Genomic DNA, 23290 nt, shown 5'->3' on the forward strand with positions numbered 1-23290 from the left:
ATTTTATATGTTTGTTTGTTATTGACTTATTTTTTACTATACTAAATTGAAATAATTAATTTTCATAACTATACAAGATTTAATTATTAAATATTTACATTTTGGTTCCGGACACAATATTTGAGGCCCAATACGCACCAATGTATCCTGAATTCTTATGTTCTTACGTTTGTTGACTATAATTGGAGATAGTTTGTGTTTGAACTATCAGCTTTTTAACGTATTTTTGGGAATAAGAGAAACTTAAATGGTTAATTTCTATAACTACAAGGATACTTCGCTAAAGGGCACTACGTTATACTACGCTAAAAGGTCACTACATTACAAATACAAACACTACATTAGGCCACAAGATACCACTACAGGGAACTAAAGTAAAAATCTGTCTAGTTTACTAGTCTTTTAGCAAATTAATAATCTAAAACGGATAAAAATAACAAATCAATTTAATCACTAAACAATCACGAAATTACATATACCACAGTAAAAAGTAACTAATTACTCCCTCCGTTCCAGTTTATGTGAACCTATTTTCTTTTTGGTCCGTTCCAAAAAGAATGAACCCTTTCTAAATTTGAAAACAATTTAGGTTAAACTTACAATTATACCCTTAATGAGAAGCTTTTATAACCACACAAACACTCTGGGTCCCTTTTTAACTTGTTTAGGACCACAAATTCCAAAAGTCTTCATTTTTTCTTAAACTTCGTGCCCAGTTAAACAGGTTCACATAAATTGGAACGGAGGGAGTAATATTTTTTTTAACAACTAATAACAATTTCTCTATTTTACGAATTGTTTAGCACACTAATACTATAGTCCAGACAAAAAATAACAAATTAGTTAAATCACAAAACAATCACAATATAACATAGAGCACATACAAAACAACTAATATGCATTTTTTATACAAGTTTTAACAAAAACTAAGTCGGAATACCTTGATTTAAGGTCTTTAGAAAGTTGAAGATTTTGTGATTTGGAGCCGAAACAAGCAACAATGTCCGAGATAACGCCTTAGCTAGCGCGTGGGACCGAGAATATTTACTTTTTGTGGGACGGGTGGGCTCCACTCAAACATTTTTGAATTAAAAATGTTTGTGGGTGGGTTGGGGGGGGGGGGGTTGAGCCGCTGGTTTTTAAATTTTGAGGGGGTTGGGAGGGGTTCGATTTCTAGAGTTCTGTTTTGGGGAAGATGGAGACCTTTTTTTATTATATATATAGCATCTTTTGTTAAGACGCTATATATATAACGTCTTAACAAAAGACGCTATAGTTTCCCGCTTTTTTTAATTCAAATGTAGCGTCTTTTAAAAAGACGCTATACCTTAACGGCCGTTTGGCCAGTTAAGTATAGCGTCTTTCAAAAAAAAACGCTATATATATTTTGGTCACTAAATTTTTTTTTCCACATTTTGGTTCCAGACTCGCTTAATGACACACTTTGAAGGATATGCAAACCTAAAAGCTAGACATTTATTGTGTTAACATCATTTGCTACTTAATAATTTTCTTCATGTCTAATGAATGAACAATGTTTTATAGTACACAATTGATGTGATATGAAGGGTATAGTTGCATCACTGCTAGTCTGCTACATAGCTTAATTATAGGGTTATTTTTGTTAAATGAATATTAAATATGGATCAATTTCTAAAGTAAAAGGTAAATTTAACCCTTTTCCCATATTAGTTAAACACTAGAAAAAGAAGGGGAAAATGTCACTCTGCTGAAAAGTGCTGTGGCATGAGCTTCACCTCCAAAACCCAACAACTCTTGGCTCTTCTCAACTCTTGTTCTTCTCTTAAACACCTCTTCCAAATCCATACTCACATCATAATCTCCGGACTCTCTCAACAAACTTCTATCATCCTTAAAATCGTCAACTTTTTTGCATCTCATACCCCTATAAACTCAGCTACTTACGCGGGTCTTGTCATCAAACAATCCCACAATTCATCTAATGTATGGTGGAATATCCTCATTAGAAATTATGCCACGTGCAACAACTGTTCACATAGTGAAGCCATTCGTGTTTTTGTCGAAATGCGGCGGTGTGGAGCTGCTTCAGATGAATTCACATACCCTTTTCTCTTCAAAGCTTGTTCGTCCTTTATGGGTCTGAAAGAAGGGAAACAGATTCATGCCGAAGCAATCAAGATTGGTTTTTGTAACAACATTTATGTTCAGAACACTTTGGTTCATTTTTACGGATCTTGCAAGAAGATTATGGATGCATATAAGGTGTTTGTTGTTATGTCGCTCAGAACTGTTATTTCTTGGAATTCTATGATTTCGGCTTTTGTAGAAAGTTGTTGGTTTTACGAAGCGGTTGAGATTTTTCGTGAGATGAGACAATGTCAGTTCCAACCGGATGAGACAACTATGGTTGTTTTGCTCTCCGCTTGTGCTGAGTTGGGTGACTTGAGTTTAGGTAAATGGATACACTGTCAAGTGATTGAGCAAGGGATGTTTGTGAATTGTCAATTGGGAACTTCCCTTGTTGACATGTATGCTAAATGTGGAGCAGTAGATTATGCTCGTTTGATCTTTGATAGGATTGGTGAAAGAAATGTGTGGACATGGAGTGCGATGATTCTTGGATTAGCACACCATGGATTTGCAGTAGAGGCCATGGAACTCTTTAGGAAAATGAAGGATTGCTCTATGAAGCCTAACTATGTGACCTTTCTTGGTGTCCTTTGCGCTTGTAGCCATGTTGGTATGGTGGAAGAGGGGCAACGTTTGTTTCGAGAGATGGAAAGTGTCCATAGGATCAAACCTATGATGGCACATTATGGTGCCATAGTAGATATCTTGAGTCGTGTTGGTCATCTTGAAGAAGCGTACAAATTCATTGTGGACATGCCCGTTGAGGCTGATGCAGTTATTTGGAGGACATTACTGAGTTCTTGCCACATTCATGATATTAATGACTATACTGGAGTTGGAGAGAAGGTCAGGAGGAGGTTGCTTGCAATTGAGCCTAAAAGGAGTGGGAATATAGTTATGGTAGCAAACAAGTATGCTGAAGTTGGATTATGGGAGAAAGCAGCAAAATTGAGAAGAGGTATGAGGGTCAGACGACTTAAGAAGGTGGCTGGAGAAAGTGTGTCAATCTTTTAGATTCTATGGAGATTATTCTCAAGTTGCTAATGAGGAAGTTTTCCTTTCCCTAAACAAACACAGTTCACATCAACATGGTTAAAAACAAGACGACTGGTCCAATCTATGACTAATTCTTCAACATGCAGGATGTCGTAAAGTATCACTTGAACAAGGTGGCGTCACTATGGCAATCCCTATCTGATGAACCAGAAGGGTTATTGACCATAGTACACTCTTAAGGTTGATACGTTTGACTTCCCTGCCCAAGCCTTCACATCGAAGGATGCTGTCAATGAGAATTCTCTGATTGTGTCCATTGGAAAATGTCATATTTTCCTCTAGTTCAGTTGATGCAAAAATAAATGGATTTTGATATTCTTAAGCAACCACCATTACATCCTCTAATGTATTGTTTGATGCTATCAAACTGAAATATGAGAAAGGTGTTGAACCTTTGGATTTTCTTCTTGGAGGCAGAATCACCCAGCCCACCTGCAGAACATTTAATCGGGAGAAATTCAAAAATAGCCAGATTTACCACTGGTCGTTGAAAAATAGCCAAGTTTCAAAAGTCATCGAAATTTAGCCACTTTAAATCTGAGCGAAAACACTGTTCAAAATCCGGAAAAATACGCCCGCAAATTTTACGGGAGTTCCAGCATAAGTATGCTTGAACTCCCGTAAATTTTACGGGAGTTCCAGCAAGTATAATTGTCCAGTATATTATACTGGACCATTATACTTGCTGGAACTCCATCATAACAAATTTTACAGGAGTTAGCNATACCGGTCCAGCATATTATGCTGGACCGATATACTTTGCTGGCTCCAGTATAATATACTGGAGACTGGAGCACTGGTGCTCCAAACNGGAGTTCCAGCAAGTATAATTGTCCAGTATAATATACTGGAGTTTGGAGCACTGGTGCTCCAGTCTCCCGCAAATTTTACAGGAGTTAGCAAAGTATACCGGTCCAGCATAATATGCTGGAGTTCGTACACAAATGCACCAGAACTCCCGTATATTATACTGGACCGGTCCCTGTTGCAGCAAAATAGTGGCTATTTTTCATTGACTTGATAAACGCTGGCTATTTTTCATTGACCAGTGTGAAAACTGGCTATACCATGGTATTTTAACCATTTAATCATGTAAACAGAACTCATATAGGCCAAAATTTCACGGTATAGCCAGTTTTCGGACTGATCAATTAAAAATAGCCAACGTTTACCAAGTCAATGAAAAATAGCTACCGTTTTGCTGCAATAGAGACCGATCCAGCATAATATACTGGAGTTCGGTGCACTTGTGTATGAACTCCAGCATATTATGCTGGACCGATATACTTTGCTGGCTCCAGTATAATATACTGGAGACTGGAGCACTGGTGCTCCAAACTCCAGTATATTATACTGGACCATTATACTTGCTGGAACTCCATCATAATATGATGGAGTTCCAGCATATTCCTGGAACTCCATCATATTATGCTGGAGTTCCAGCATACTATCCTGGAACTCCAGTATAATATGCTGGAGTTCAAGTATACTTATGCTGTTCCAGCATAATATACTAGAGTATTTTCCGGGTTTCGAACAGTGTTTTCGCTCAGATTTATCTTTACATAAAAAGTGGCTAAATTTCGATTACTTTTGAAATTGGGCTATTTTTGAACGACCAGTTGTAAATCTGGCTATTTTTAAAATCATCCCCTCATATAGCCGTAGACGATCATCCCTACTAATTGAGAGATAGTAGAACCCAAGTATTGTTATGATTACAAACCAATTGAAAAGGAAGAAAAGAATACATAATAACCAAACTGTAAATCTCAGGTCGGCTACACTATCACTCACCTTGGAGCTGAAAGCCCAAGGTTCACAACTAAAACAAAGCAGAGGGAGCAGCTCCAGTAATCCATGAACCCAGTTCTGTTTAATATTTATTGTCTACAAGATGTAAAAGCTGATATATACCACCACAAATTATTCATATCCATTACAATCACTTAAAATGATCTATTGGATTGGTTTGACGATGACGAAGACTTGGCTTTTGCAAAATCAACAAGATCTTTGAACAGTGCGTCCTCAGGTTTCTCTTGTTTGGATGGCGACGAAGAGTCAATGGAGAGATTCTTTGTTTGTCCAACTACGCTATCATAAGAACTCGATCCACCACCAAAAACATTTTTCTCAAAGTACTGCTGTCTCTGATTATATCTGGCTGGTGGTGGAGGGAGTGTGGTAGGAGGAGCATCCCAAGGTGCTGGAGGCAAGTGATCAGCAGATTTGGCTTTTGTATCAGATTCGCCGTTGTTGCTTTTTCCAGTAAACAAGGATGCAGTGGGGTTCACGAAATCATCATCAGCTGTTGGGTTTAGCAAATCATCCGGAGGGGGTGCGGATGAAGAAGGCTTGGGACTTGATCGCGGGATGGAGCTCACATTGTTTGAATTAGTTGAGACAGCAATAGGTGAGGATCCTGCTGTTCCAAAAGATCTTTCAGATTCAAACCTTTCACCACTGAGATAATCAACCATTCCCGCATCAGTAGAAACTGGTCTCCTTGATGAAGGTGGGGGAGGAAGAGTAGGGGTAATTCGCATAGGTTCACTCTTTACATCAACAGTCTTCCGCCCCTGTGCCTGCGACGGATCCTTTGAAGATCTGCGACACGAGTGATAGTAAAAACACATCAAGAAAAGGACGAGCAAAGCCAGGGACAACACCACCAAGAGGATACCAGTAGAGATTTCATAAAACACAACCAAATGTTCCTGTGCTTTTTGAAATCCTCGAGTAAATTAAAGCACAAACCTATAGCTATGATAGATATAAAAATAATTGGCACTTATATCTTCTCTTTATCGTACCAATTTTAATGGATGTCCCTGAAGGGACAAATCATTGCCAATTATCTACTAAGGGAAGTAAGGACGAGCAAAGCCAGGGACAACACCACCAAGAGGATACCAGTAGAGATTTCATAAAACACAACCAAATGTTCCTGTGCTTTTTGAAATCCTCGAGTAAATTAAAGCACAAACCTATAGCTATGATAGATATAAAAATAATTGGCACTTATATCTTCTCTTTATCGTACCAATTTTAATGGATGTCCCTGAAGGGACAAATCATTGCCAATTATCTACTAAGGGAAGTACAATTTCATACTCGGTGCACAAAAATTCTCACTCAATGAGGATTCTTAGTCTAGAAATACAATTGTGCACATGACAGCCCACAGATGAATAAAGTGGATTTACAGCAAAACTAGACTGCACATCTCTTAAGCATGACAGGCACCAATATCAATTTGCCAAGCTCTTGCCCTTGAGAACCCAGGAAACATTCTACTCAGAATTTGACAACATTATGAAGTTACCGTCACACCACCAGATGCAGAAGTAGGAAATCTAGGTCGAGAAAAGAAATTAAAGATTCAAGAAATAGTTACGACAAACTCTTGTATCCCAAACTTTCCCCACAAGGCCTTTGCCCCTGGAACTTCAAATGGTAATATAATCATCAGCCCATTATTCCATTAAAAACCATAAACAGGAAATGAAACTCATCGTTTCCTCTTCTTTATCTCCCAAATTTCCTATTAAGCAACAGCAAATGTTTATGCTGGTGGAAAACCAAGAATCATAAGCTTACTTGTTTGAGTGCTTGGTAATGATGTGGAGCAAAAGCTTCTTCGGCTCTTTTGTGAATTAACAACTATGCATGTTCTAGACTTTGAGTACACTGATGAAATGCAGTTCCGGCTTATTGTATCACTCACCCATATAATGTTTTTGGATTCTAAGTGTCAAAATCTTTCAAGTGCTGATGGCTTATTGTAATATAAATTAGGTCAAGTACATACTGGTACAAAAATATGATTTCATAAAATTCTAAATAAGAATAGAGAAGCTGGTTTCCCCAGCGATCCAACTCATGCACATGAGAAATGCAGGATTTAGAGCCACAACTCCAATGGCTCTGCAACACTAGTTTGCTTTAAACCATTATTCTGTACTTAGCAAAATATAGTAACTGTAACTGTAATCAAAATCCTTGGGAATCCCTTCGTAGGGGAGGTAGGAAAAAGAAAGAGATTAGATAACTATAGAGCAGATTCAGATCCAACCAGCAAGGCATACAGTCTTGGACACTTAACCAGGATAACATGGTGGCATTTGACAGTAAGCTCTGATGCACTTGTTTGTTTCTAAGCCATTCTTCTGTACTAAACAGAATCTCAATAACAAGTCCCAACTGTGTGGAACTCACAGGATAAAATGATGGAGTTTCGCACTTTTTCAGGAGAAGAAAAATAGAAAACTGAGAAGAGGAAATTGCACCACTATTTGATGGAAACTCACGGAAACTGCAAGGCCAAGATAGGAAGAGTTCCAAGAAGAGTTTAAGGAGGACTTGGGAAAGCTTTGGAACAATGTACTTAAGCCCAACAAATCACTCCCAACTCCTAAGGAAGTGCCTTAAATTGTTGAAGAAAGTGATCTTGTACTAAGCTACATTCACCTATTGGATATCCATTCATCATTATGCAGAGACTCGCAATCAAGCAAACGAATCATAACAAGAAAGAAATGCTATAATGCAACAATTACACTATTGGTAAAAGCGAAACACAAAGAAATCTTTTACATAGAGGTAAAAGCAAAAACCTTTGACATTACACAGACATATCCCTTTAGCACTGTTAATATCAATTTATACTGAAAGACAAAACAAATAATATTAGAAGGACTATGTTTTTTCTGCTCACCATAAATCAATCAACTAAACCTCAACCAAAATTAGTTATGATCAGCTCTACGGTTTTTCTTCTCACTATTGCTACCAAAATTTTGATGTGGTCTCATATTCTTTGATTGCTCTATAATCTTAACTAAAATCCCCTTAGAAATGAAGAGCTTAGTCAGACAAACATGCCTTACCTTCAACCTCTGAAGTTTATTGACTTTTTCACATAGGATTATATGAAAAGTACACATAACAGCGACTGGCTAAAGTCGATTATTTTCAATGTATACCAAAAGGTGAAGGTAATAGTTTGGCAAAACCCCAATTTTGAAACAGTATCATAATTCTGGTCTCTTTTAAATAGCAACAATGGAATTAACTATCCACTGCTGCTTTATAATAAATCTTTTTTTGATAACCTATAATAAATCTAAAAGTAGGTTACCTCGGATGCATGCCAAACAGGCTAAATGTTGAAGTGTGCTAACCAGCTGGGAGAACTAAAGCAAAAATGATCTCTAGGAATCATTTGACATAAAGTTCTTCCCAGAAAATGAAATCCAACTTCACCTAGATGGAGAATAAAGGCAGTTGATTTATATTCTCATATCAATGACCATCTAAAGATCTAATCAAAATGCTTTTACTACATCATGTACTCTAAAGTGGCAATATTTGCAGTAAGAATAGAAAATGCCTGGCAAAACCATAATTATAAAACTGAAGACAATTACTGTGCGGGTGGGGGAGAAGGAACAGTACAGCAACAACAAACCCAGTGTAATCCCAAAAGTGGGATCGGGAAAAGATAGTGTGTACACAGACCTTACCCCTACCTTGAGAAGGTAGAGAGGTTGTTACCGATAGACAGTAACACCAGCAAGATAATAAGAAAACCGAAGCGAAAGAAACAGCAGGTAGTAATAGAAATAAAAAAAATAAGAAAATGCAAGACTAACACTACTGGTATGGACAAGGAAAACGGGAGAAGGAACAGTATAGCAGCAAAATGACCAAGCATTACCTCCGTGCTAAATGAGAGAAATCATCTTCTGACTCATCATCCTCATGATTCACATTCAAGAGGGGTGCAACAGGAGTTTCTCTGGGCTGTACTGTAATTGTTGAGGTTCCATTGGCAATATCATCATGTCTACGAAGAACTCGCTGCAAATCATCATTGAGTGCCAATCCTTTACACAGCAGATCCTCGTCTCTAAATTTGGAAAGGTGAGCAATGTCAAGGGGCGATCAGGAATGAAATAAAACCACAAAACCTACAGGTTCTTACACTGTGTTGTTCACAAGAATCATAACACGCTTTTGGTAAGCACGACACTGTTCGACAAGATCGACGATCACCTCCTCCTTTACGGCCTGTAAAGATGTCAAGCAATAAATTAGAGCATGAACAATAATTCATCTGGATTTTACAAGTACTGCCCAACGTAAATTGGATATAACAATGGTGATCAACCTATATGGATTTTAGCACTCAATGATGGAACGTAAGATCACTTATCAAAAAATGAAATATAAACAGGGAACTCTTAGTATTTCGGCCTACTGAAAGGAAGAACAGGACTACAGTTGATCTTAGCCAAAAGGTTGAGAAAGGTAGAAGAACAGGATGCCTATATATTATATAACCATATGGATTTAACCTACAAGATTAAACAACAACAAGATACCTATAATAGGCACAGAAATTTAAATATCCCAAACAACATTAAAATTAGAGATTCCTAATTCTTCCCAATTTCATGCCCAAAACTACCTTAGCATATTTGTCTTCACCAAAAAATGTTTGAAGCTTGTACTGAATTTCTGCGTTCAATGTTTCAGTCTAAACTTGCCGTTTAACCTAATTCACTGCATCAACCATTCTTTCTGCCCCGTCAAAGAGTTTAAAAAAAATGCCAGATACTTTACATTAAAGGATTTCTGAAGGTACAATTTCATTCTTTTTCTCTATTTACTTTTCTTTTATATTTCTTCGTTCTTCTTTTTTTTGTGGTCTTTTTATCTAAGCTTCTCTTTTCAAATAGTGAAGGGGTGAAAGGGATCATTCTAAAAGGTGTAGTCCTGAAATTGCCAACTTAATCGAATACAGTCTCACCAAAGACAATCCAAGAAAAGAAACTCATTTGAACATACGACCCTTCCAATTTTCAACTTTAGTAGCGAGTGAGGACAAGTAAACACTATGAACCTAAGAAACAAGAGAGTTAAAACTAGTTCTGACCTGAGGATTTTTTGGATCCAATGCACCAAGCATCTCCGTTAGAACATCTGCTAGTCCCTCAGCAGTTTGAATCTCCGAAACACTGAAAAGACGGGATACCATAAATGTCACTTACTTGAAATTAGCAGTACTTTCTTCTTCTTTCTTTCTTTTTTTTTTTTTTTTTTGATAAGGTAAAAGTGGTTGGGAAGCTTAAAAAAAAGGTTTGTGTTCGTTGAAAAAGGAGGATGCAACACGAGGACTTCCCAGGGCTTTTCTTCTTTTGTACATTATGCCTCATTAAACAGCATAGACGAGGGACAGAAAGCATTGGAGAAAGTTGCAATAAAGTTTGAAAGCCAGATAAAAAATCCACAACACTAAGAGTACATACTCGATGAAAAAAGGAAATAGCTCCAGAGGTCACACGCAGCCTAGATGCCAATGATAACTCATTCAAAAGAAAGATGCAGTACAGTATAGCTAACTTCAGGGCTTTCCTCATATAGTACCACCCCCGCCAAAATTCGGAGTATTTATACCAATCATAAAACGTTCCCCAAATGAATGGCAATATCGAAACTGAGTTTTGATAAAAGTTGCTCTATTTCACCTGAGATTTATGGTTTACTACATTCTTCCAGTTTCAATACATCTATGAATGGGACAGACTGAAAGTTCGTCAACTTAATGTAATAGCAAAAAACAATGCATTTTTTAATCAAAAACTTCATCTTACACTTGAACAAGGTACCAATGAATGCTGACTACCAAAAAGTACTGCCTCAGATTTTCATTTCTAGATAGTTAACTTGAGGCTTAAGGAGCACTTATTGACCTTTAAAGCATAGGTACATAAACAACAGTGGAGCACTTACTTAAAGCAGAGATGTTTCCATATTAACAATATATCCATATAAAACTTAATTGTGTCCTTAAAATAAGTGAGATGTCCGTAAATAAAAATCTAAAAATTTCGAGCAGGAAGTCATGCTAAAGGGAAAAGAACAAGCTATGCAATACCTGAGTCCAGAAGGATCTGATTCAAGAGAGGCCTCAACTGCAGCCTCCTCATAAGCTGAAGGCATGTGGACTATTGGCTGGGTTTGTGGTGGTGTAAATAAAGGTACACTATTTTCCTCTCGAGGTGGAAACTCTACACCATATGCCTGCAAAGTTCATATTAAAAGCAAATACATGAAGATTTGAATGAATATATGACGGGTAATCCATCAAATTGATAAAATCTACATAAAAAAGATGTAGGTTGTAAGTGATATATAGTAAAACTAATACCACTAGGTCCACTGATTTCCATATTGGAGGGGAAAAGGGTCTTAAAAGAAACAAATGCAAAATAACAGAGCAATTGTGACAACAAGAAGGAAGTTATAGGGAGAGCAAGGACACTAGTTCAGTGAGCAACCCACATGATTAATTCGAACAGAATGGATACAAAATGGTATCCGCTCTTCCAATCTACCATGTACTTCATTAAAGAAGTTGAAAGGACATGAACAATCAACTTATTTAGGAAAAGAAACTTACCAGAAAGATCATTCTCAAAAAAAAGGAACTTACCAGAAAACTTATTTAGAAAGAGAATTGTCAATTATGAAACAAAGTCGTTGCTACCCTAAGATCGTATGCAGAATTACTTGGCATGAAAACAGAGCAGTCGTTCAAATTGTACAAAAAAAAAAAGAGCAAAAAGTATAAAAATAAAAGAATAAAAAGATGTATAACTATCAAATACAGAAGGAGCACTAAAAGAAACCCAAACAAGGAAAACCATTAGTTCGAGTAAAAACTTGAGGTATTATGAAAACAGTTTTTAAACTCAAGATAAAGGTAACATGTAGATGATGAACTCTCCGATTACAAAACCATGTCAAAAGTTACAAATAATATAGTGACACAATGGTGATGCCAAGTGATTTCATGGTTTATTACATAGGAAACCAGAAGTTTTTTGGAAAGTCCTGTGTTGTATTTAGTGCCAGGCTTTAGGTTTAGCGGTCTTTCTAACTAAAGTTTTGATATCTTTCTATATACAGATAGGAATGAGTGTTTGATATGGAGGATGGACTCTAAATTTTACTTGAGAAAGGCTAACTAAATCGGGGCTTTGGTGTGGTGAATTCGGAGATCTCCTGCATAATTGCAGCCACTTCTTTGCGCATTAGAAATAAAGATAATGTTTGCAGCTTCTCTTCTGTGTTGCTTGTCTACTTAATTTTCTCGGGAAACATGGACATTCTTCAACTTGGGCTCTTTCTTTCACATTCCGATATTTGCTGCACCGATGGTTTAGTCAAATTATGGTTGTTTTTTCTTTATTTCACCATCGAATCTGTCAATGTTTAATCTTAATAGAGCATTTTGCTCCAATTGCTGGCAAAACATGCGAGTGGGATTATTACTGGGTTGTTGTTGCTGGCAAAACATGCGACATGCTTTATGGCATAAGTGTTAGTGTTACTTCCTTTTACTGTGCACTAAACTCCTATTAACGAAAACCCAAAAGAAATAAAAAGGGGAAATAGAGAGAGAGAAGCGAATGGGCCCTCATAATAATATCCCAAGCCACCAAGATGGCCATTCTGAAAGCCACGTAAAAGCACCTTTACATTAAAAGTGTAATTGTAATAACACATTCAAATATAAAAGCACTTCTGTTGGCATAACATTCTCTAAAAAAATCGGAAAAAAATAAAATAAAATAAAAAAACTAACGTATAAAACTGTAATATGCAAGTGCGACTAGTATATGTAGGAAAGTTTGAAAAAACTAAAAGAAAAAGGCAGCATCCGGAACTGTAAACAGAGTACCATATAAGAACGACATAAACTATATGGAAAAGTTGATCCTAAGATTAACAGATGTTTAGTCCACTTGCCTGGTTAATTTGGAACAAGTTTGTCTAATACTGGCACAATGTCTACTTCTCAAATCAATCAAAAAAAAGAAGAGAAAAAGAGGGAAGAGCAGCAGTTAAATACATGTCCAGGTTTAACCTACTAAAAATGGTTCTAACTCTCAAATACTTTGCATGATTTATTTTCTGAAACATTCACAGAACCAGAGCATACATCTTAGAATGGTTTTTTATTTTTTGAGATGGTAATGTATTGTGTATATTAAAAGATCAGTACATATGTTGTACTGACACCATATTTACATGTGAGCAAAAAATAGAAGAAAAACTGTTCTGCAGTCCTAGCAAGATTCTAGAATTTCTAGGATCAATACAGTGTCCTAGCAAGATTCTAGAATCTCTAGAATGGTGTGGGTTAACCTTTTTTTTCCCTCCCTTTAAACAGGAGCTATATATCTTTTGCTAACACTCCTCAGAGAAAATACATACTTGCCGAAGAACTTCCATGCTGATCCAAATTAGCAAGGTCCCAATAATGGACAATACATTTGCCAAATATTGATTTCTTAAATAAACTAATTATCACTAACATGTCTTAAGGACTCAAAACATTAATGTTCCTTAGCATAATTTTGCCATTATAACCATGAGGTCTCAGGTTCTAATCCCAGCAGAGACAAAAAACACGACGTAATTTCTTCCCATACGTCGAAGCCTTGGTGAATAGAGTGACCAGGTACATGTTGCTGGTAGGAGGTAGCAGGTACCCCGCGAAATTAGTCAAGGTGCCGTAAGCTGGCCCGGACACCGAGGTAATCAAAAAAAATTGCTATTATATAGTTTAGCAGCAAAGTGGAAAAATATAATCATCCGAGAAAGTCTATACCACTCAAACTCTTGAGCTGAAGCTAGTAACACCTACATTTATAGGGAAATTAGACTTTGAAATTCTAAAACCAAACAGCTTACGATTTTTAGTCATGCAAATATGATCGAATCTTCTGACGCCCCAAAAATGATATGAGGTGCTCAGAATGGTCGAAGTAGTTGAATAGGAGGATCACTATGACTTTAGCCCTCGGTAAGTTTACCAGAGACGAAGCTCTCCAAAGAGCAATTCTTCTCAAAATTTAACTCAAAGGGTGTTGAGTCGGAATCCCGTTCTAACTAAGAATGGGTCATTGCCCTTCTCCAACCCTAACCCTGACTGCCCAACCTGAGAGCGGACAGCTAATGCATTCCACTTATAGAACAGGGTTCTGTGGTTGGTTCTTATTCGTACATCGTTATTTTATATTCTATCTATCTCCTATTTTGTAGCCAATGCTGAAGCTACTTAAAGTTACGCACCTACATACACATGTTGTAGTAGGTAGCATTGTACCCACTTTTTAGTTTTCACGTCTCTGTCAGCAAATTAACAATGTGTCAGATGAGCTCTTTTGTCTTTTTACCAAAATTTATATCTAATTCTCCTTCCCTCTCTCTTCCTCCTCTCTTTTCAATTCTCTCATATACTTACATTTTCCCGACTTTCATATTCAACTAACTAAAGCTTTTTACATGGCTAGTTGTTGCTATTCTCCACAGGTATCACCATTAAAGTTTTCACAATTCCAAACTCAAAGAATAAATATATTGAAAAAATTAAAAAACAAACTAGACCTATCTTGATTAGTTTAAATCAGATTAATTGCCCCCCCCCCCCCAAATAACCGACTTTGCTGTTCATGTTTTTCTCTTGCTCTTCATTGGATTCTCCGGGAAAAGAAATGAAAGAAGCAATGGAAATTTAGCAAACACTAATCTGGAAATTTTCATTTTAAGAACGTAATTTACAGTGGAAACTGAAGTTAAGAAAATGGGGGAGGCATTTAAGAAAATGTTGAAATCTGCAAAGAATTGTTGGTGGAAATTGAAGTTAAGAAAATGGGTTGAAAACTGAAAAGAATTTGCAGTGACGCAAAATTGGATTTCTTCTCTGCCCGAGAGAGACGCCAGGTACAGTGGAGGAAAGAGTTGGATGAGTTAAAAGACAAAGAACCCATTTAATTCATGTGTTGCTAATTTGCGGACAGGGACATATATGGAAACTAAAAGCTAAGTTGCGTGGACTCTTCGATTTTGGTGCCGTCCTTGTCCCGATACGAGACGGGGACGGGAGCGGGATACGTCCCGGATACACAAATGACTTCGGACACTTTGACCGAAGTCCATCAACAAATTTGGGAGAAAAATTGAGATTTTGATTTCTCAAAATCAAAAATAAAACAGATTTAAGAGAATAAAAGAATAATGTCCATCTAGGAGAATGAAAGATTGAATTCTACAATATTCATGTAAGTTTTTCACAGAATATCTCTTAAAATTTACAATATTTTTATAGCTCTATTTTTTATTAGCCGAATCCTCGCACCCGTATCCATATCCGGATCCGCACCCCCGAATCTTAAAATTTAGATTTTGCCGAATCTGATACTCGGATCCGTCCTCGTATCGGATAACCGCACCCGAGTCCGAGCAACTTAAGACTAAAAGTTGGTACAATGCAAACCTACTATAGCCATGTAGCAAGTTAGCAAGATCCAATATGTATACACACACGCGCGTATATTTATATATATATATATATATATATATATATATATATATATATATATATATATATATATATATATATATATATATTGCTAACATGGTTGTAGTAGGTTAGCATTATACACATAATTTAGTTCTCCAAAATGTCCATATTATTTGCTGCCACCACATTAAATTTAGGGGCTTTTATGTCCTTCTAAACTTGAAATACTAAACCCAGCTTACTAGAACTCTTTCTCCGCAGTAGCCCCTTTACCTCTCTCTTCTCTTTCCATAGCAACAAAGAACAATTTGCAAAATAACAAAGTGATTTTGCAAGGTTCAGTACATACTCAGAAGAAGAATAAAGACAAAACCACAAAATAAGAATTGTATTATTTTAATATACTCCTTGTGCATGATTGAAGAAAAATGAATCTTGAATGTGTAACATCCAATTTTGGAACAATAAATGGTGGATTCTATTGGACAAATCAAATAGACTAATTGTTGGGTATAAACAAATCGAAAAGCAAACTGACAAAATTTTACACCATAATCTGTTTACTAAAATGAAGAGACATTAGAGCAAAAAATTACTTCCATTATATTATTGTCAAGTTGTGAGAGAAAAAGATACTGGATTGAGAAGAATGGCCTGCTGATGATGGAAAATAAAGGTGCTGCTGGCTTTGTTTGCCGCCATAACGTTGTAGAGGTGGGAAATGCAAATTGCAGAGATGAAAGTTAAAATGGCGAATTTTTCTGGAACAAAAAAAAAAGCCCCTAAATTTGATGTGGTGGAAGCAAATAACATGGGCATTTTGGAGAACTAAATTATGTTTACAATGCCAACCTACTACAACCATATTGTAGGTATATATACATATATATACACACACACACCCTCTTCGGCCAAGCCGCTTTGTCTACTCATTGGATTGATGTCAGATAGCTTTTCCTTCTCCCCAACCACTGTCATGTCCCGCTACTTGTGTTCATACTCCGCTGCAGAATGGGGTCTTCGAAAGAAAAGACCGACATATAGTTATAGTTGAAATCAAAGGCATTCATTAGAATTTCAATGCGCATTGAGTGAGTAGTTAGTTCAGGTCTTTTTGTATGAGAGATCTCATTCCAACAGTTTTTCCACGAAGGCTCTTTTATTTTCGGGATGGAAAGGTGAACAAGAAGGGAATAAGCTCTCAAGCCTCGGAGGAGAACAATCTCTTGTGGAAAACAGGCAATTGCCTGGCAAGATAAAGCGAGTCCTGGAAAGTGGAAACGACCAGGAAAATGACAAAAGCTACCAAAATAAGCCAGACCTAAGAGAATGCTAAGGGACATCAGTGAGAAAATAGCATTATCATGAACAGAAATTCTGCACAGTACTTCGATGATTGAAAGTTGTTTTGCCCTCTCTACCTACATGGCTGCAGCAACTTTCATTTAAGTTGTTTGGTTTGGATGGAGAGAGGGAAGCAATATGAATCAGGAAAACTATTTTCTACTAAGGCAGACTTAATTATTTCAACCAGGATAGTGATGAGAGAGAAAATTGTCTTCCGTTAGCTTTGCTCTGCACCTAGAGGTCCTAGACAAAAGGAAGGGAACTCTCTTCTTTCAGTTTTCTTTATCTTCCTTTGGTTCATTTTCCATTCCTTTCACTTTGTTTATCCAGTTCCAAAGACATCTGAATAGAGGTCAATGTGAATCGATACCGGGAAACATATCCACTTTCTTATCTAACAGATCAATATAGAGGAGTTGATTCAGCGTCATCCAGGAACTTTTTTCTTTTTTGTAATAAAGATATCTAGGAAATTATTACCAACTGAAACTGAAAACATGAAACTTCGCTACAGCAAGGTGCTACAATAAGGGAAAGATCAACCAAGAATGCTTTGCATCATGGCGGACCCAGAATTTTATGCACGCGGGTTCAATAAAAAATAATTATAACCAACAATAAGGGCTGTATTGACAAGTAAAATTTGCCCGGCCTTTTTTTTTTTGAGTCATAATGCTACCACAAAACGAACATCCAAAAAGTTGAGATCGACATTCTTTTTTCCTTTTTTTTTCTTTCCAAAAATAGTTGGGAAAGATATTTAAAATGTTTAACAAAGACAAATTACTTTAGCTGCAAACGTTAACAATTCATCTACTTAATTTAGCAATTATACTTAAACGAATTTTACAGCTTGTAAAACTTTAACAAAAAAAAAAATTCAACCAATTTGGAAATTTGTTAGATTTTTTTCTTATAAAGAACAAACTTGTTAATTTACAAACAAAAAATAAAGAGTTATAACTTAAATTAAACTAATATAAAATAAGAGAGCTGATAAAGTAAACTAACTTGTTCAACGTAACATAAATAATTAATTTAGCATAAAATAATTTAAGATGAACTAGGAATTATAAATATTCAATGTCTACACTTGCATGTTTTAGCAAAATAATGTTAGATTTCACGCATTGAAGACTGAACACACATGTACGGTGACAAAGAACAAAAGATATGCAAGAACAAAACTGCAAACGGAAAAAACAGCAAACAGTTGCTGTTACAAAGTTTCGAACCCTTAACCTGCATCAAACATTGAACTCGCGCAACCATCTGTCCACGAGATCATGTTTGCTCAAGAGGATTCAAAATAACATTATTATATCAAATTTACAGAATTTAACCTATATATAATACCAAAAAATTTCGACGAAGCAGGTTCATTTGAACCCTCTTGACCCTATTGCGGGTCCGCCCCTGATTTGCGAACAGCTTTAACGAAAAGATTCATAGATGCTTAAACATAATAATAGGGACACAAAGGAATCACCTTCAGCTCATTATATGCAGCGTAATACTGGGGAAATCTTCCCCCTGGCCCTCCCAAAGCTTCTTGCCATGAATCTATCAAAATCAAAATCTTCTCCCTCACATTTAAATCAGGCTGCAGAGTTTACATCAACAACAATAATCGTGAAGTTATTACATATCTCAAAGAGGTGAAACAAGTTGAGGAAACCATGTATATCAGGAAGTTGTTTACCTTCTTCTTCACAATTTTGACCATGTCCTTTAAAATGTCCCGCTCCACAATTTGCTGAAACACATTCTCTCCACAATTTTTGCTCAGGGTCTCGAGAACCTAAATAAAAAGTTCGGAGAATAAAATAGATAGCAAATAATCTTCAATTCAAGTTTCTTTTTATGAACTTTTTTGCAACTTCAAATGGCAAATCCCATGATGAGAATGAACAACTGTACTCCCAGAATATCCACTGAATTTTTTACTGATCAATTAACTTTGTCTCGAGACATAAGCAGTCAAACATGACACATAGATAAGTGAATTTCTATTGGCAATAGTTATCGACCTATCTGAAAAATGCCAACACTACAGATGTGCTGAAAACACATAAGAGATATTTCAGCATAGTACACTAGCAGGCTAAAGTTTGACAACTATATTCACCTCTTGTCAGTTATACCAGTTTCACAGACGATATGTCAGGAATGAGGAGATGAGACCAGTAACATGTCAAATTTGTATGGTAAACTAAGGATAAGTGGATCTTATAAGATATGGGAAGTTCAAATTTTAGACTTGCACTTTTAAACATGATAAGAAATGAACCTTGGGCCTAATTCAACCCCAAAAGCTAGCTCAAATATGGATCTTGGTACTTTTAATCATGAGGTAAAATTGCCCAAGACCATATAAGGAGACAAACTCAACAAATCATATATAAGAAAAGCAAGAGAATAATTTTCTGGATAAAATTCAGCAAAATAAAATTTTGAGGGAAGATATTTCAGCAAATAAACTCTATGTAACCCTAGACAAAAAGAAATCTAGTAAACTTAAGTTAAGTGAGATATACTTACAAATAGGGTAAGAAGCTGTATTTTCGGATTTTTACTCCCTAAACGTTTCTTGATAATCTTAAGAGCATCCTTTGCTTGTCTGCAATTAGAGTTTAATCAGTAAGCCTTCTCAAAAAAAATTAAGAGTTTAATGAGTAAGCTGGTACACGATCAACTACAGAAAAGCTCAACCTGGCAAAACAGACTAGGGCAATTTGAAATTTTACAAGAAAACAAACAAGTTCAGAAGATCAAAAAACAGTGCACAAATACCATTTAGGCAAAAGAAAAATCAGCAAAAATGCATGTTAAACTTTTATCAGCCAGAAAGCCTGCCTCCAACTTTTTCTTTGATAAGGTAAATAAACTTCATTAATGTTTACACCAACAAAAGGCCCATATACAATAAGTATACACAGTTTACCTACTTCACTGCTATCATACCCTGGGATTTCTTCCAGAGACTAAGGTAGGATGCAAAGCTGGATCACATTTCAGGCTATTTTGAAAGTGTGGTCACTCATGAGTCATGACAGCCAGTCCTTGAAACTACCTACCCAAAACGTGCGGTGAATGTAACATAAGACTAATTCTTACACGACATCACATTGTGGGACTAAGTTCGACGGAAAATCCTTCTTACACTGTTTACTTTTTTGGATAAGATATAGAAGATCTAAAACACATTTGCCTTCGATAGCAGATGTCTAGTCAAAATCCCTTCTTTTTGTTTTATGCAAGAGCTCAATACTAACTACATTTATAAAAATAAAAATAAAAGGACAGAAGTACAGCACCTACATCAAATCTCAAACTAATTAAAAAAATTTGCTCAAGCACCATAACATTAAGATTGAGTAGGATTTCTGTCATCCCCACTATGTGGTAGAAGCCGACAGAGCTCCATTGCACAAATTAGTGGAAAATGTTGTTTTTTGTGTATTCTCGGAACACTTTTGATGTAGCAGTCACGAATTTTGATTGGATACTCTTGAGAGAATCACGTCTTTATGCAAGGTTCTTTTTTTTTGGGATAATTGTGATGTCCGGGCCAGCTTGCGCGGACCTGCTACCTCCCACCAGCAACAAGTACCATGTAAGGTTCTCAACTTTGGTATACACCTTCTAGGAGAAATTCTTACAATCACATAAATAAATTGTTAAATTGGAACCGTGATGGTCTTTTCAAACCAAAAAGAGGACTAAGACAAGGGGGCCCTATCTGTCCTTACCTCTTTGTCATGGTCATGGAAGTGTTAAGCTTAATGCTTAACAAGGCTGGAGCTTGAAATTGTAAAATGAAATTTTTACTTGTTAAAAAAAAGCTACTGATGGCTCGAGGACTTCCACATAGATAGACAGAATGACATATTCTATATGCAGATGACACTTTATTACTTTGTGGTGCTGAAAGAGACAAAATGCAGAGCATGGTGCATACCGTGCAGTCAAGTTTCAAGACAGATAAATGCAGTCAAGTTTCAAGACAGATAAATGCAGTCAAGTTTCAAGACAGATAAATCACTTAAACAATATGGTCAAGATAAAATACCCAGGATTCATGTTGATAATATCACAAAGCTCAATGTTTATAGCCCAGTCTGGACCAATCAGCATATCACTTGTTGCCCTTTCTGCACAAGCTGCTGCATTATTAGCCATCTTTTTCTACTTTCCACCTTTGATCTCCCTGAAAAAAACAAAAACAAAAACAAAAACTTAAATATTGATAAATTCAAAGGTAAGAACATAAACACACCCTTCAAACACACAAAAACAGTAAATAAATCAAAGTAGAACCTCACCGAGAATCAAACTTTAACTAACCTGCAATTCAACAAATGATACCAAAGTTCACCAAAAATCAAAGAGGAAATAGATCATTAAAATTCCCAATTTCCTACCAAACAAATCTCTAGTTTCTAGAATGCACAACAAAAACATCCAATACAAATGAAAGCTTGATTGTCCAAAAAAGAGAACAACAAAATTGAAGCAAACCCAACTAGGAGTAATTTCAAGATCATGACTTTATACAATAAAAATGAAGAAAACACAGTCGCAAAGAAAGATCAAAGTAAAAGGTATCAAAATCTTATAGACAAATAAGATATGAAGCAGTCAAGATCTTGGTATAATTTACCTCTGAGAAAATCAAATAAAAACCCACAATCTAGTTTAGTGAGAGAAAGTATATGTGTCTGCGAAGTAAACGTGTATAATACGTAGAGAGAGAGAGGGGGGGGGGGGTAGTTTAATTAGTAGTGAGGGTTTTCCGGTAAATTGTAAGCGCGTAGTCTTAGGATTGACCACTTCCAAAAAATAAGAAACTCTACAACAAACAATTATATTGAATTGAATTGAAGGACGAAACCATTATGATGGAGCGATAAATATTTTTTTATTTTTAACTAAAATTCTGGGGTTTTATTGTGTGTTTTGCCAGGCTTTTTCAAAAGCCAAAAGCATGTTTTTTCAAAAAAAATATTATTTTTAAGTTAAAGTGTTTGGTCAAGTTTTTAGAAGGGAAAAGAGTTTGAAGCAATTTTGGAACAACAACAATAGACCCACTAGCTTCCACAAGTTGCGTATGGGAAGAGTAAGATGTGCGCAGCTTTATCCCTATCCCTGAAAGGCCAGAGAGCTTGTTTCCGATAGATCATCGACTAGAGAATGATTGAAAAAGAAAAGATAATTGCAACAAGTATTAATAATAGCAAGATGAAATAAGATCGAATCCAAGAATGCAGTCAAACTCTAGGTAATAATAGTCATCTATAAATAAAAGATATCATACTAACACTAATGCTAGCGAACTGAGTAAGACAAAGAGAAACGCTTGACTACCTAGAAAAGTCAGAAGCAATTTTGGGAAAGCAAAAAAAAAAATAGTTTCTTCATAAAAGCACTGTTTTAACAAGCATTTTTTCAGAAGAATACTCTTAAAAGTACTTTTTAAAAATTTGATCAAACACAAATTATTGTTTCGAAATACTTTCCAAATTAATTAGTTAAACACATACGGCTCGAAATAAACCGATTTTGAAACTTGGCCAAACAGACTATTAGCCTAGAAATAATAGTATCACTTGTGATAAAGGAGCATTTTATCTTTAAAGTGGGACTGCGGAAACCGAGTACAGTGGAAAATTATACAAATGAAAATAAATATAGAGGTCCTTAAGTTCTCTGGAAAAGAATTGTCAATTAAGTTAGTTTCATGACAATCTTTTGTGGAACTCCAACTATAGGAGACTAGAACTCACAATAGTCAAAGTCAATGACAATTGTAATGGAAGAGTATTCAAGATATATGGTCTCTTTTCCTTTTTGAAGTTGCTAGGGATACCGTAAATATCCCCTAGATCCAGTCTCATATTTGATAATTTGAACATATTTTTGTGAACGTTATTTGATATAAAATATATATTTGATATTCTTTTATAATTGTTATTAATTTCTTGATTAATTTGATAAGGTCCTTGATTAAATTTTGAGACTTCACATTGTGACGAAGATCATGAAAATGAGAATGAAGTTTCTTATAATTTAATCTAAATTTGTTCTTGATCGTAGGAATATTAATTTGGACACTAGTAATTCGGCTAGGTCAATATTTAAGTGATTGTCTTTATGCAATAAAGATTAGTTGATCTCATTAACTAAATCACATAGATAGATGATGCATATAGAGATAGATCATTGAACCGACTCATTGGATAATTCCTAATTGTTAGAATTACTATGACTTGAAGTAGCATCGTATGATGTATTATGACTTGTGTGAATCATCATTTTTGGTTTTCAGTTTATTCGGAATTGATTTGGAAGAATGATTTTCAACTAGGAAACTTTAAATTGGAAGAGTTGACC

At 35.9% G+C, this 23290-nt stretch overlaps 2 protein-coding genes across 5 annotated transcripts; one reads left to right on the plus strand and one right to left on the minus strand.

Moving 5' to 3' along the window:
* Window positions 1554-3575, plus strand: LOC109229635 (pentatricopeptide repeat-containing protein At2g36730). Its single transcript, XM_019395150.1, has one exon. It carries the CDS (start codon window positions 1747-1749, stop codon window positions 3124-3126), a length of 1380 nt encoding a protein of 459 aa, XP_019250695.1. The 5' UTR covers window positions 1554-1746; the 3' UTR covers window positions 3127-3575.
* Window positions 4844-21660, minus strand: LOC109229636 (TOM1-like protein 2). 4 transcript variants are annotated; one of them, XM_019395153.1, is made up of 11 exons: window positions 21561-21645; window positions 21223-21244; window positions 20970-21107; window positions 19439-19517; window positions 18600-18698; window positions 18387-18500; window positions 11114-11259; window positions 10112-10193; window positions 9158-9243; window positions 8891-9082; window positions 4844-5778 (listed from the first exon to the last, which is right to left on the minus strand). In XM_019395153.1, exons 3-11 carry the CDS (start codon window positions 21077-21079, stop codon window positions 5118-5120), a joined length of 1569 nt encoding a protein of 522 aa, XP_019250698.1. In that variant the 5' UTR covers window positions 21080-21107; window positions 21223-21244; window positions 21561-21645; the 3' UTR covers window positions 4844-5117. The 4 variants fall into 4 exon arrangements, with proteins under 4 accessions (XP_019250698.1, XP_019250699.1, XP_019250700.1 ...); XM_019395154.1 differs by lacking the exon at window positions 21223-21244 and having other exon boundaries at window positions 21561-21660; XM_019395155.1 differs by lacking the exons at window positions 21223-21244; window positions 21561-21645 and adding an exon at window positions 21245-21537.

This window comes from Nicotiana attenuata, chromosome 7 (assembly GCF_001879085.1).
Source record: "Nicotiana attenuata strain UT chromosome 7, NIATTr2, whole genome shotgun sequence".
NCBI lineage: Eukaryota > Viridiplantae > Streptophyta > Magnoliopsida > Solanales > Solanaceae > Nicotiana > Nicotiana attenuata.

Excerpts from the sequence above, each read along its gene's own strand:
- LOC109229635 (XM_019395150.1), top strand. The coding sequence starts at position 1,747 with ATGAGCTTCACCTCCAAAACCCAACAACTCTTGGCTCTTCTCAACTCT.
- LOC109229636 (XM_019395154.1), bottom strand. The coding sequence starts at position 21,079 with ATGGCTAATAATGCAGCAGCTTGTGCAGAAAGGGCAACAAGTGATATG. Across the intron at positions 11,260-18,386 it reads CTGCATATAATGAGCTGAAG|GCATATGGTGTAGAGTTTCC; the intron begins GTGATTCCTTTG and ends TGAACTTTGCAG. Across the intron at positions 9,244-10,111 it reads TGGATCCAAAAAATCCTCAG|GCCGTAAAGGAGGAGGTGAT; the intron begins GTCAGAACTAGT and ends ACATCTTTACAG.